Source organism: Rhinatrema bivittatum, chromosome 2 (genome assembly GCF_901001135.1).
Source record: "Rhinatrema bivittatum chromosome 2, aRhiBiv1.1, whole genome shotgun sequence".
In the NCBI taxonomy this organism is placed as follows: Eukaryota; Metazoa; Chordata; class Amphibia; order Gymnophiona; family Rhinatrematidae; genus Rhinatrema; species Rhinatrema bivittatum.
This window is the reverse complement of record NC_042616.1, coordinates 815,234,268-815,249,400: the sequence shown is the minus strand read 5'-3', so window position 1 is coordinate 815,249,400 and position 15,133 is coordinate 815,234,268. Positions and strand designations below refer to the sequence as shown.

Sequence of the window (15,133 nt, the reverse complement as noted above, 5' to 3'; positions counted from 1 at the left end):
GACGAAAAGAAGACTGTGCAGCGTGGCTCGGAGGAAAATAAAGAAGAGCTTCAGCCGCGGCTGATGGGACTCCTCCTCCGCGAGGGCTGAAAATGAAGGAGGTTAGCGTTGGGAGGAGGCTGCTGCTGCCGCGAGTTCCCGGGGTGGGGGTGGGGGAGAGAAAGAGTGAATGAGCGAGCAAGCATGTGTGTTTGAGATCCTGTGTGTGTGAGTGAGAGATTGCATGTATGTGAATGATTGAGAGCCTGTATATGTGAAAGAGAGTAGGTCTGTGATTGAGAGCCTGCCTGTGAGAGAGAGAGCATGAATGTAAGTTTATGATTGGGAACCTGTATGTGTAAGTTTGTGATTGAAAACCTGTTTGTGTGAAAGAGTATGTGTGTATGATTGAGATCCTTTGTGTGTGAGAGAGATCATGTGTATGTATGATTAAGAGCCTGTGTGTATAAGTAAGAGAGAGATCATGTGTGTCTGTGTGTGATTGAGAGCTGGTTTAGGTGATGGAGCATGTGAGTATGTGATTGAGAGCCTGTGTTTAAATGAGAGAGAGAGACCATGTGTGTCTGTGTGTGATTGAGAGCTGATTTAGGTGAGGGAGCATGTGAGTATGTGATTGAGAGCCTGTGTGTAAATGAGAGAAAGAGAGGACATGTTTATAAGCATGTGAATGAGAGTCTGTGTGTGAGAGAAAAAGACAGCATGTATTTATGTGATTGAAAGCCTGTGTGTGTGTGTAAGCGTGAAAAGATAGATAGCATGTTTAAATGTGTAATTAAGAGCCTATATAAGTGAAAGAGAAAAATCATGTGTATATGTGAGTGACTGAGAGCATGTGGGTATAGGTGTGTCATTGAGAGCCAGTGTGAGAGAGAGCGCGCTGGTATGTGACTGAGAAAGGAGAAAGTTCCAAGCAAACCACCCCTCCTCCTGCTAATTCAGAACAATCTCAGGACACCTGGATATCAAACTTTCCCAGGTATGCAGAGCAAAAAATGTTTTGTATCCTTATTATTTTTCATTACTGGGTCTTTGTGTCTGCTATTTTGAAATATTTTGTTGGTATCTGGAAATTTTTTATATGAGTTTTTAATTATTGGATATTCCACTCATCAGCTGTTTCGAAATATGTTCTTTTTGTTAGTACAGTTTTACTGCTGATGATTTTATATTTCTTGATTTGTTTTATAAGGATGGGGTGATGTTTCTTTTTTCCTTTGTTACACTGCATACAGAGACTCTGGCTTGTTGCAGTTTCCAATTCAGTTTTTTCTGCATGCTTCTTGTTATGCGTTTTGGTCTCTTTATTCTATGTTAGGTGAGGGACAGCACGTGATTCAGGTGAGGTTTTCTGCTGGCATGTAGTTTCTGTGTAGGACTCTATAGCAGCCTGACTTGGTCCGTTTTCCTAATAGGAGATGTATTGGTGTCTTAAGGCCTGGTGTAATATTTTCAGAGACTTATTGTACTTTAAAAGTGTGATCTTACATAAAATGCACACATTTACTTGTATTTAGTTTTAAACATATTGTATGGCTCTCATGGAATTACATTTTAAAATATGTGGCGTTTATGGCTCTCAGCCAAAAAGGTTCCTGACCCTTGCTCTAAAAGTTCTCAATCTATGATTATATAACAAAACCAAGGAGCTGTGTTCTATATCAGCAAACAAGGAAGAACAGGCATTTTCAGTCTTTGTCTAGAAACATCAAAGACTTAGAAATGGGCAGTTTCTCAAAGGATTTATCTTATAGCTGTCTGTTTCCTGGGAACCCAAAATCAGATAGTGGACAGCCTAGGTTGCCAGTTACAACCACACAAATGGTCACCAGAAGAACACATAGCACAAGAACGTTGTCAACTTGGGGCACTCCGCAAGGAGCCCTTTTTGTTATGCCATTGAACAACAAAGTTCCCACACACTGCTCCAACAATGGACAGCCTTATTTACAGATGCTTTCTCAATCTCCAGGAATCAAGGAATTCTGTATGTGTCCCCTCCAATTTTACTTAGAGCTAAGACTATAGAAGGGTCTAATGATTTTGATAGCCCTTTTTGGCCATACAAATTTGGTTTCCGTGGCTACAATTCCTAGCTGTTCATCATACAGTAAGATTACCAGTATTCCCATTTCTAATTATATAATGCAGTAGAAATCGTCTTCATCCCAATTGTCAGTTACAGGCTTGGACAGCCTGGATTTTGAGTCAGCTAGTGTCTTCTTTACAGTTCTTCTGGCCTTATGAAAGTCCTCTACAAAAAGGTCTTACAACTTTCTATCTGGTGCCTACGTTTCAGTTAAGACACCTTTAAATATCCTGTACCCCCTTTTTACTTCAATACTTACTAAGCCTGTCTGACTCGGGATTGAAAACTAACTCCATTAGAGTTCAGCTTGGTGTGATAGCAACATACCATGAAAATGTGAAAGGAGTTACTATCTTCCAACAACCTTCAATAGTCAGATTCATGAAAGACCTAACCTATCTTAAGCCTCCAATTAAAGAAACCCCTGCTCCTTGGGATCTCAGTATGATTCTAGCTCAACTCATGAAAGAGCCATTCAAGCCTTTGGTAACAGCAGAATTAAAATGCCTTTCTTGGAAGGTTTTATTTTTGATAGCAGCTAGTTTTGCCCGGAAAATGAGGTGGAAGCCTTAGTCTCATATTCTCATTTTATTCAAATTTTCCGTAAGAGACTAGCTTTGAAAAATTATCTTGAATTTCCACCAAAGGTGGTCTCTGTTTCACTTAAATCAATCCATAGTGTTGCCAACATTTTTTCCAAAACCACACATCCATAAGGGCAAACAGACTCTCTCTCTATATATATATATATATTGGACTACACAAGAGCTTTATTGTTCTGTTTGGAGAGAACAGTGTCTTACAGAAAGTTTTCACAAAAGTTCTGCAAGGAAGAGTGAGAAAAAATTCCAAAAGCAAGAGTTGAAAGACTCTTAGTTAGCTACAGGAAACGTTTGGAAGCTGTTATATCTGCCAAACGAGATGTTACAAAGAACTGACTGAAGGGTGTCCAAACTTTTGCTTATACCATATTCACTGTTCTGTAATTTTCAATCTGTTAAAATCAGCAAGCCAGTAGTAATGTTTTATTAAACACTGCAGAAAGATTTCATGTTTAACTTTATCAAACAACCAAAACAATCAAAAAAGGAGTGGAACACTGGTAAATCAACAACAAAACACTCTTAAAATTAATAGTTCCACATTGTCGCAGCCCTAAATGCAATTTAAGGACCATCAGAAACAAACCTGCTGCTCTTTGTATGCCATCGCAGGTTTAATATTTCATTTATCAGTCTGTGTAAAGTACTGTCTGACAAAAATGTCCAGTATTTTTAAATTTTTTTATGTAGTTAAAAGCCTCTTAGTGTCATGGACCCTGCCCGCGGGTTCCCCCGTGAGCAGGCTGCACTCACCTTCCCTTCATACTGCCTTTTGCCCGACGCGGCTGGTGCTCCCGGAGTTGGGCCTCCCGAGCGGCTGGAGCCGTGGACTTGCCTTCCCCTGCAGCCCGGAGGCCGCCCCTGGTATCTGTCTTCACCGCGGCCAGAGCCGCGGACTTTCAGCAACCTCTTTGTGGCTGGAAGCCGCCACCGACGTCATCTCCTCTTTGCGGCGCAGAGGCCGCATCCCCGGGCTCAATTGGCGGCTGGAGCCACCCCCGGGGCTTCCTGCAGAGGCTGGAGCCGCTGCTGTCTTCGGGGCCTGCATTCAGGCCCAGCCCTGCTGTCTGTGACGCCGACGTCGGTGCAGGCCGCTGTCCGCGGTCTTGCACAGCTTCTTCCTGCTTCCCTTAGGCGTGCGCCTCTCTAATGAATTTAAAGGGCCAGACACAGGAAGTGTGCTGGCCCCACCTATGATTGGACTTCCTGCTCCAGCCCTTTAAAGGGCTGCTACGTCACTTCAGCCTTCGCCTTGCATCGGAGTTACTTCACTCTGGAGGCTCCGGCCTCCAATCTCTCGTCTCGTCTGGACTTTGTCAAGTTCCTCATCTCGTCCTGGATGCCGTTGCATCAACCTTGGTATCATGTTAACGTCTTGTTCCTGATGTCGCATCGACCCTGGTCCGGGATGCCGTCGCATCGACCATTGGTCCGTGATGTCTTCGCATCAGCTTTGGTGTCATGTCTTCAACTACCTTGGTGTCATGTCCTGTGCCAGCCCTCGTCTCTGATGCCGTCTGCATTAGCCTTGGTGTCATGTCTTCGTCTGCGATGCCGTAGCATCGACCTTGGTATTATGTCTTCATGTCAAGGCCCGTCTGCCCTCATCCTGAAGCCAGGCCTGCTGCTCCATGCCGATCCAAGCGGTTGGTCTTGGGAGCTTGCAGGCCTGGCAGGGGGTAAGCCATCAGCCATGCTGGAACAAGCCGTCAACCCTCGGTTCAAGTCCTGGATCCGTCTGGGGTCGGGTCGAGGCCCAAGGGCACACTAAACACCCGTCACGTGACAGAATGCAAGGCCATGTGCCCGACGCTTGTGCTCCGGTGATGGATCCACCTTGTTCCTGAGTCTTGTTTGTGTTCCTGGACTGGTTATGGGACCGAAAATTTTTTTCAGGATTTTGTGTTCTCGACCCGCTGGAGGCGCCAGCTTTGCCTTTGTTATGACCTGCTGGAGGCGCCAGCTGTCTGGATAATACAACCTGCAGGAGGCGCCTGCACCCCTACTGGTTTTGCTGGTTTTTGTTTGCCCACCCTGGGTTCCCTCCCCCAGGTGGTCTTGGTGTTTCTTGGTGCTTCTTGTTTTGGTCTTGCTTGTTGCTTGTTTGTCCTGTTCTCCATTTGTTCATTGTTTTTGTTTCCCGCTTGTTGCTTCCCGGTTATGTGTTTTTCAGTCCTCCTCGTTCCCGTGGTTCGTTCCCTCGTTCTCCTTTCCCTCGCTCTCTCGCTCCTTCGCTCCCTCGCGCTCCCGCTCCCTTGCACTCTGTTCCCTTGCTCCCTCTTTTGTGTTTTTTGTATTGTCGGTCGCACGGTCGCTATTCGTGCGGTCGCTGTTCGCTCAGTCTCGTGCTCCCTCGGTCTCGTGCTCTTTGGTCTCTCGTCGTTGTCTTCTTGTGTTTTGTAGTTTCCTGCTGTTTTGCTGTGTTTCTACTGTTCTTGCTCTGTTTCATGCTGTCCCCAGATATTACCAGCTTCCATTTTTTGGACCCTCGAATACCTCCATCCGGTATGGACTGATACCCTTTTCCTCGGACTGTTGAGAGGAGGTTTGAGGAGGGGGTACTGTCATGGACCCTGCCCGCGGGTCCCCCCGCGAGCAGGCTGCACTCACCTTCCATTCATGCTGCCTTTTGCCCGACGTAGCTGGTGCCGCCGGAGTCGGGCCTCCCGCGTGGCTGGAGCCGCGGACTTGCCTTCCCCTGCGGCCCGGAGGCCGCCCCTGGTATCCGTCTTCGCCGGAGCCGCGGACTTTCAGCATCCTCTTTGCGGCTGGATGCCGACATCATCGCCTCTTCGCAGCGTGGAGGCCGCATCCCTGGGCTCGATTGGCGGCTGGAGCTGCCCCTGGGGCTTCCTGCAGCGGCTGGAGCCGCTGCCATCTTCGGGGCCTGTGTTTAGGCCCAGCCCTGCTGTCTGTGACGCTGACGTCGGTGCAGGCCGCTGTCTGCGGTCCTTCACAGCTTCTTCCTGCTTCCCTTAGGTGCCGGCACATGCCTCTCTATTGAATTTAAAGGGCCAGACACAGGAAGTGTGCTGGCCCCACCTATGATTGGACTTCCTGCTCCAGCCCTATAAAGGGCTGCTCCGTCACTTCAGTCTTCGCCTTGCATCAGAGTTACTTCACTCTGGAGGCTCCGGCCTGCCAGAGCTCCGTCAGGTCGTCTTCGTGGAGCTCCTCTTCTTTTCGTCGTCTTGTCATGTTAAGTCATGTTCGTGCCTGAGGTCCCCGTCCTGGTGTCTCATCTTGATCTTCTGCTTCCTGATGTCCCAAGTTCCTTGGTGTCCTGCTCCTATGTCTTCAGCGCTCCTGAGCCTTCTGGTCCTGTCAGGCCGTGCTCTCTCGGATGACGTCTTTCCCGAGTGTGGAGTTGCCTATAGGTGGAATTCGTTCCTGTGCTCCTGAGCCGTCATGTCCTGCCAGCCTTTGTGGTGCTTCGGGCGACATCTGGCTCCGTCGTCAGAGTCCCACTTCGACTGGATTCTTCCCTGCGCTCGTCCCGTTCTCAGTGTGGTCCATGACCAGCCTCCTCGGGCTGTGTAGGGCGTGCAGTGGGACAGGGTGGTCCGCGATCAGTCCCACGGGTGGACTGTGTAGGGCGCCCTGAGTGACAGTGCCAATGTCCTTCCACCCAATCTCTCGTCTCGTCCTGGATGCCATTGCATCAGTCTTGGTATCATGTTAACGTCTTGTCCCTGATGTTGTCGCATCGACCCTGGTCCGGGATGCCGTCGCATCAACCATTTGTCTGTGATGTCTTCGCATCAGCCTTGGAGTCATGTCTTCAACTACCTTGGTGTCATGTCCTGTGCCAGCCCTCGTCTCTGATGCCATCCGCATCAGCCTTGGTGTCATGTCTTCGTCTGCGATGCCGTAGCATCGACCTTGGTGTTATGTCTTCATGTCAAGGCCCGTCTGCCCTAATCCTCAGGCCAGGCATGCTGCTCCATGCCGATCCAAGCGGCAGGTCCGAAAGGGCTCAGAATGGTCGGAGGACCATTCACATTCCAACATCATCATGTTGTTGGCCTTGGGAGCTTGCAGGCCTGGCAGGGGGTAAGCCCCTCAGCCATGCTGGAACACGCCGTCAACTCTCGGTTCGGTCCTGGATCCATCTGGGGTCGGGTCGAGGCCCAAGGGCACACTTAAATACCTGTCACGTGACACTTAGCTCACAACACCAGGAGAGACTCCCAATATTGGCCATGTTTCGAATGTCTACTTTAGGGGAGAAGTCATCCATAGCATGCATTACGGGCAGCCTTCTTATCTTCTCTGTTGAAAAACATATTTCATACAAAAAAGACTTTGTACCATGTAGAGCTTGTGTCAGCTTTTGTTCGCTTAGAGATTCATTGAAATTTGACCAGAGTACCTAAACCTTTGAACACAACTGTATATGCAGAGTTTCTGCCTGGTTTTTCACACACATTTTCACCACTCAATACTTAACCTAGAAATGCTTCTCACAGGACAAGCAGGATGGTTGTCCTCACAAATGGGTGACATCGAGGATGGAGCCCACCACGGAAAAACTTCTGTCAAAGTTTAACAGAACTTTGACTGGCCCCTACTGGGCATGCCCAGCAAGGCACTGACCCTGCAGCCAGCAGGGGTCTCCCCTCAGTCTTCTTTTTTCCGCGCAGCAGTTGCCACGCGGTGAAAGGAGCTCTTCTTACCACGTTCCTGACAGGAATTCGGTTTTTCTTTCCGAAGAAAAATTTGCCCCTCAGGGGTCTCCCTTCAACAAATTTTTGTCACCTTCGCGGACTCCGGTAAGTTTTTTGCCGTTTTTCATCGACTGCCGTCGATTTTGGCCCTCGAGGCCTGTTGGCACTTACCGATCCCGCGGCTAAATTTGGCCCTAGGCCATGGCGACGGGGTTCCGTCGTTGTCCGGACTGTACCCGGACTATGTCAATCACAGACCCCCATAGGGTTTGTGTTTTGTGTTTGGGTAGTGAGCATGATGTCCTGACTTGCACCAAATGTGCCTTAATGACACCTAAGGGTCGCAAAGCCAGGATGGAGAAGATGGGGCTCCTCTTCCATGCACCCACCCCAACGCCATCGATAGCATCGACGTCATCGGAACCGGCACCGTCGAAGTTGCACCACCATCGTCAACCCTCCGGTGACCGTCCACCATCAATGACTTCTCAGCCGTCGACTCCTGTCCCCTCCCCGGATGGGCGAGGAGACCGAAAGGACAAGCATCGCCATCGACGGCACAAGTCTCGGCCTGTCGAGGATCCACAGTCATCGACCTCTGAACAAGCCGAGCCACCGACTAAGAGGCCTCGATCAGACTTGGCACCGTCCACGTCTCGTTCGCAGGCATCGAGGAAACCCTCACCCTCTCGGGGTGTGGGAGCCGTGATCCCACCGGTTACGGTGGTCCCTCCGGCTCTGCCTCAGCCTCCCTCTCCCGTCGAGCCGGGTATTGTTACCCCTGGTCTCCGGGCAGAACTGGACCGGCTGGTCCAGGAGGCCATCGAGAAAGCGATGCAAAGGTTCCAACCTCCACCGGCACCGATTCCGGCACCGCCTCCGGCACCGCCTCCGCCACCGAGGAGGGAACCGTCCACCGAGCCTCTGGTGGAGGCGCTAGCACCGCTACTACACCGCATGGAGGCACTTGTACATGCCCTTCCATCGATGATTCCAGTAGCACCGACAGCGCCACCGTTTCCGACAGGATTCTCATCGGCAGGAGAAACACCGTTCCTGATTCCCCCTTCCGGGGTGGTCCCATCGGTGCCTTCTCGTATATCTCCACCGATTTATCCTTCGGCTCCATCGATTCCAAGACCGGCACCGATTCCATCGGCAGCACCGAAGCCCTCGATGCCATTCCCAGTACCGCTTGCAGCACCGGTTCCTTCAAGGTTTCAACCCCCAAGTGATCCCTACGATACCTGGGGTGATGATACATCTTCTGACACAGATTTACCATCACCACCTTCTCCTACAGAGAGTAGAAAAAGATCTCCTCCAGAGGATCTCTCCTTTATTAATTTTGTAAAGGAGATGTCAGACATTGTACCTTTTCAGCTGCAATCTGAGACCGATGACAGACACCAGATGATGGAACTGCTCCAATTTTTGGATGCTCCAAAAATCATCGCTTCCATCCCCATTCACCAGGTGTTTCTGGATCTCTTAAAGAAAAACTGGGAATCTCCTTCATCTGTGTCACCAGTTAACAAGAAAGCTGACTCCACATACCTCGTCCAGTCAGCACCAGGCTTTCAAAAGCCTCAACTGGATCATCGCTCTGTTGTGGTTGAGTCCGCTCAAAGAAAGGCCAAGCGTCTAAAGCCACACTCTTCCACTCCACCTGTCAAGGACAATAAATTCCTGGATAGTGTGGGACGGAAAGTGTACCATGGAGCTATGTTGATTTCTCGTATAGCTTCATATCAACTTTACATGACTCAATATAACAGAGCCATCCTTAAACAGATGCAAGATTACGCTGACACATTACCGGACCAGTACCAGCCACAGCTTCAAGCCCTTCTTAACAAAGGGTTTGAGGCGGGGAAGCACGAGATCAGAACGGCTTACGATATCTTCGATGCTTCCACAAAAGTTTCAGCTACTGCCATCTCGGCCAGACGTTGGGCCTGGTTAAAGTCATCCAACCTTCGCCCAGAGGTCCAGGATCGTTTAGCGGATTTACCCTGCTTAGGGGACAATTTGTTTGGAGAACAAATTCAGCAAATTGTAGCTGAATTAAAAGATCACCACGAGACGTTGAAACAGCTTTCCTCTGTTCCGTCTGAGGTTTCCTCCAAACAACCACTTAAGAAGGACTCTAAAAAGTCGTTCTTTCGGCCACGTCGTTACTATCCTCCATCGGCCAGGCCTCGTCCAGCTCGATCCTCTACCAGACCTCAGCCACGTCAGCCTAGGAAACAAAGGCCTACTGTAGCCCCTCCACCTGGGCCTGCGGCTGGCCTTTGACTCCCCTGTAGGGAGCACATGCCAAACCCCTCTTCCAGACATCCCTGTAGGAGGTCGACTGTACCATTTTTTACAAGCTTGGTTGCAGATCACCTCAGATCAGTGGGTACTAGCAATTATCGCACAGGGTTACCACCTCAACTTCATAACTCTTCCGACAGACTCCCCGCCTCTTCAAGCGTGGAGTCTAACCACCCATTTGGCTCAATTACAACAGGAAGTATCTCTTCTTCTGCAATCAAATGCTATAGAACCCGTCCCTCCCTCTCAACGAGGGAAGGGATTCTATTCCAGATACTTCCTAATACCAAAGAAATCAGGAGGACTACGTCCCATTTTGGACCTTCGAGCCCTCAACAAATACCTTCAAAAAGAGAAGTTCAAAATGGTAACCCTTGGCGCGCTACTCCCTCTGCTACAAAGGGGGGATTGGCTGTGTTCTCTCGACCTCAAGGACGCTTATACTCACATTGCGATCGCAAGATCCCATCGCAAGTATCTGCGCTTTCTGATAGGCCACGACCATTATCAATACCGGGTATTGCCTTTCGGTCTGGCATCTGCTCCACGAGTCTTTACCAAATGTCTCGTAGTGGTAGCAGCATTCCTACGGAAGGAAGGTGTCCACGTCTACCCCTACCTGGACGATTGGCTAATCAGGGCCTCCACCCAACAGATTGCCCAATCCTCCCTAACAATGACAATTCAAACACTCCTTTCCTTAGGGTTTCTTGTCAATTACGAGAAATCTTGCTTAGTCCCATCTCAAACCTTATCCTTCATTGGGGCAGACTTGGACACCTTACAGGCAAAAGCTTACCTTCCTCATCAGAGGGTTCACACCCTAATCTCTCTAGCTCGCCAGCTCCAGTCTCAAAACACTGCCACGGCTCGCCAATTCCTCATTCTCCTAGGTCACATGGCATCCTCAGTCCAAGTCACTCCCATGACCCGACTAGCCATGAGAGTAACACAATGGACTCTACGACACCAATGGATTCAAGCTTTTCAGCCTCTGTCCTCCATAGTCACTGTTACACAAGCGATGCGCCTGTCTTTAACCTGGTGGACGACTCAGGTCAACCTCCTTCAGGGCTTACCTTTTCTCCCACCGGATCCGCAAGTAATCCTAACCACCGACGCTTCTCACATCGGTTGGGGAGCCCATGTGGACGACTTCCAAACCCAAGGGTTATGGTCAAAACAGGAAGCCGAACACCAGATAAATTTCCTGGAACTTCGAGCAATCCGCTATGCGCTCCGAACTTTCAAAGATCATCTATTCCATCAGATAATCTTAATCCAGACGGACAACCAAGTGGCCATGTGGTACATAAACAAGCAGGGAGGCACAGGATCCTTCCTTCTGTGTCAGGAAGCTGCGCAGATTTGGGCGGAAGCCCTCTCCCACTCTATGTACCTCAGGGCCACTTACCTGCCGGGAGTAGACAATGTATTGGCAGACCAGCTGAGCCGTGTCTTCCAACCACACGAGTGGTCACTCAACCCTCTCGTAGCGACCTCTCTGTTTCAAAAGTGGGGTTTTCCCCGCATAGACCTCTTGCCCTCAGAACCACAAAGTGGACAATTACTGCTCTCTCATTCGGAGCCAGCACTCTCGGCCGAGGGATGCGTTCTCCCTCAAGTGGACAACCGGTCTGCTCTATGCATTCCCTCCACTTCCTCTTGTGTCAAAGACTCTCGTGAAACTACGCCAGAACGGAGGAACCATGATCCTGATAGCACCTTACTGGCCACGCCAAGTATGGTTTCCAATACTCCAGGATCTCTCCATCCGCAGGCACATTCCTCTGGGAATGGACCCGCATCTGCTCACTCAAAACGACGGATGCCTCCTCCATCCCAACCTCCAAGCCTTGTCCCTGACTGCATGGATGTTGAAAGGTTAGTCCTTCAACCATTTAACCTTTCAGATTCCGTTTCTCGTGTCCTAATAGCTTCACGAAAGCCTTCCACAAGAAGATCTTACTCATACAAATGGAAAAGGTATACATCATGGTGCACTTCTCAGTCCCTTGATCCCCTTTCCTGTCCAATCTCGAAATTCTTGGACTATTTATGGCATCTCTCTGAATCAGGTCTTAAAACCTCTTCTATAAGAATGCATGTCAGTGCGGTAGCCGCCTTCCATAAAGGTATTGGGGGTAGTCCTATTTCAGTACAACCCCTGGTAACGCGCTTTCTTAAGGGCTTGCTCCATCTGAAGCCACCCTTGCGTCCTCCGGCCCCATCCTGGGACCTTAACCTGGTTCTTGGTCGTCTAATGAAACCACCTTTCGAACCTCTGCACTCCTGTGACTTGAAATATCTCACTTGGAAAGTGTTATTCCTTTTGGCTGTTACTTCAGCTCGCAGGGTTAGTGAATTACAGGCCCTAGTTACCTATCCGCCTTACACTAAGCTCCTGCAGGACCGGGCGGTACTTCGCACTCACCCTAAATTTTTACCTAAGGTAGTTTCGGAGTTTCATATTAATCAATCCATCATACTACCTATCTTTTTTCCCAGGCCCCACTCCAACTCTGGAGAACAGACCCTGCATACCCTAGACTGTAAGCGGGCTCTAGCTTTTTACCTAGACCGTTACAGTTTCTCACAGGAAGAGCACTCAATATTCGTCTCTTTCCATCCTAACAAGTTAGGACAACCTGTGGGTAAGCAGGCTCTTTCCCTCCTGGTTGGCGGACTGCATTGCTTTCTGCTATGAGCAAGCTGGCATCCCTTTTCAAGACCGTGTTAAAGCACACTCTGTGAGGGCCATGGCGACGTCAGTGGCACACCTTCGATCAGTGCCGCTTCCGGACATCTGCAAAGCTGCAACCTGGAGTTCCCTCCATACATTTGCAGCCCATTATTGTTTGGACAAAGCTGGAAGACAGGACTCCATCTTCGGCCAATCTGTCTTGCGTAACCTTTTTCCAACCTGATGTACCAACACCCTTCCACCTGCCCGGTAGGGTGCGGATGCCCTTTCCCAAATTCCACCCCAGTTGTTGTGCCTCTTGCACACTGTTGGGTGCATTTGGTGCAAGTCAGGACATCCTCAGCTCGGTACTCACCCATTTGTGAGGACAACCATCCTGCTTGTCCTGTGAGAAAGCAAATGTTGCTTACCTGATGTAACAGGTGTTCTCACAGGACAGCAGGATGTTAGTCCTCACGAAACCCGCCCGCCACCCCGCGGTGTTGGGTTCGTTTTCTTTTTACTTTTTAGGCACTGCCTGTAGCTTTGAAAATCAGACTGAGGGGAGACCCCTGCTGGCTGCAGGGTCAGTGCCTTGCTGGGCATGCCCAGTAGGGGCCAGTCAAAGTTCTGTTAAACTTTGACAGAAGTTTTTCCGTGGTGGGCTCCATCCTCGATGTCACCCATTTGTGAGGACTAACATCCTGCTGTCCTGTGAGAACACCTGTTACATCAGGTAAGCAACATTTGCTTTCTCATCAAGACAGCTATTTTGGGCAAGCAGTTCTCAAAAATCTATTTAATTCCTTCATCCCTCTCTCTCCATCCTTGGAATAAACCCAGGTTGCATATTGAAAGATCATGTACCCTTCAGCTTGGGAGTCCCCACTTATTACTGTCCTGCTTGTCCACAGAGAAAGGAAAGTTGCTTACCTGTATCAGGTGTTCTCCGTAGATGGCAGGACGAATCGGCCACACATTCCCACCCTTTTTATGTCTTGTCATTGTTGGACGACATCACTCACTCGTGTGACTTTGTCCTGCTATCTTCAGAGAATACCTGACACAGGTGAGCAATTGAGCTTTCTTCTGAAATTTTCTGCAAGTATAAATGTACAAGAAATTTATCAGTCAGACTCTGATCTCCTGAAAATCCTGAGGAGTAAAAGTTTGGGGGAAAAGGCTGAATTAGTATCACAAAATTTCTTTGAGGTGGAGGTAAATCCACCCTCTTAAGGTTTAATTGTCTTCAGTTTATGTGCTAGCAACCAATCTACCTTATCTCCTTTATTGTAAAATGCTTGTTTAGATCTCCTCAGACTGCATCTCATCTTTTCTATAAGTTAAAGAATTTAAGAAAGCTTGTTTCTGTCCAGTCTCTCTTTGATTCTCCAGCTTGAGTTATTCTCCTCAGACTCTTTGCTCTTTGGATCTGGCCTTCTGATATTTCTCTCTTTCTGTTACTTTGTGTTCAGCTGGTTAGGATCTGGCTCAGAGCCTCCTGCTTTTTCCTGTTTGCTCTTCTTTGTTTTATTCTAAAGGTAAACCATTGCCTTAAAGCAGAGATCAACATGTTTTGTGTTTACTGTTGCAGAGTATGACAAGTCGCAGTCCTCACAAGATGCCGTGTCCTCCATGAATCTCTTTGACCTTGGTGGCCAATATCTGCGGGTCGGTAAAGCTGTCACTCCCCCTATGCCTCTCCTCACCCCTACCACGCCAGGAGGATTGCCCCCAGCAGCTGCAGTAGCAGCTGCTGCTGCAACAGCTAAAATCACAGCACAGGTAAGGCAATGGAGTGAAGGACTTGGAAGGGGTTTGCTGCTAGGCAGGGCCTGAAACCATGGCAGTTATCCAGTATTGGTAAAGGAGAAGAGAAAACACTCTAGAACACCCTTAAACTGAACTACAAAAGGCAGACATATTTGTTATATCCAGGAAAGACAAAGTGTCAGAGTTAAGATAAGTGCCATGCTGCATTGTACCATAAGTCCATCAAACCCATTATCCTGTCTTTGACAGTGATCAATCCAGGTCATAGTTATATGACAATATATACTTTCGGCCTGTTATGGGTGTGAAAACATACAAAAGTTCTTTGTGTATTTGTGAGGTGGAGGCAATAGCAAAAGCCAGAAGAATGCTGGGATGCATAGAGAGAGGAATATCGAGTAAGAAAAGGGAAGTGATTATCCCCTTGTACAGGTCCTTGGTGAGGCCTCACCTGGAGTACTGTGTTCAGTTCTGGAGACCGTATCTACAAAAAGACAAAGACAAGATGGAAGCGGTACAGAGAAGGGCGACCAGGAAGGTGGAGGGTCTTCATCGGAGGACATACGAGGAGAGATTGAAGAACCTAAATATGTACTCCCTGGAGGAAAGGAGGAGCAGGGGTGATATGATACAGACTTTCAGATACTTGAAAAACTTTAATGATCCAAAGTCAACGACAAACCTTTTCCGTCGGAAAAAAATCAGCAGAACCAGAGGTCACGAGCTGAGGCTCCAGGGAGGAAGACTAAGAACCAATGTCAGGAAGTATTTCTTCACGGAAAGGGTGGTGGATGCCTGGAATGACCTTCCGGAGGAAGTGGTGAAGTCTAAAACTGTGAAGGACTTCAAAGGGGCGTGGGATAAACACTGTGGATCCATCAGGTCTAGAGGGCATAAATAGAGAGGAGGCAGCAAAACACTGCACGGAGCGGCAGTAGCCACAGAGGCATTCACGGAGCGGGATGCCAGTGGCCAGTAGTTAGTATTCCACCTTCACGGAGTG

General features: G+C 48.9%; 1 protein-coding gene across 3 annotated transcripts in view; it reads left to right on the top strand.

The window, feature by feature from the left end:
- Positions 1-15,133, top strand: part of PUF60 (poly(U) binding splicing factor 60) — a 382,808-nt gene that overhangs the window by 341,486 nt on the left and 26,189 nt on the right. For all 3 annotated transcript variants that reach the window (XM_029592260.1, XM_029592261.1, XM_029592262.1), the window contains one exon: positions 13,952-14,142. In XM_029592260.1, coding sequence (XP_029448120.1) covers positions 13,952-14,142 — 191 coding nt within the window. The remainder of the gene's footprint in view (positions 1-13,951; positions 14,143-15,133) is intronic.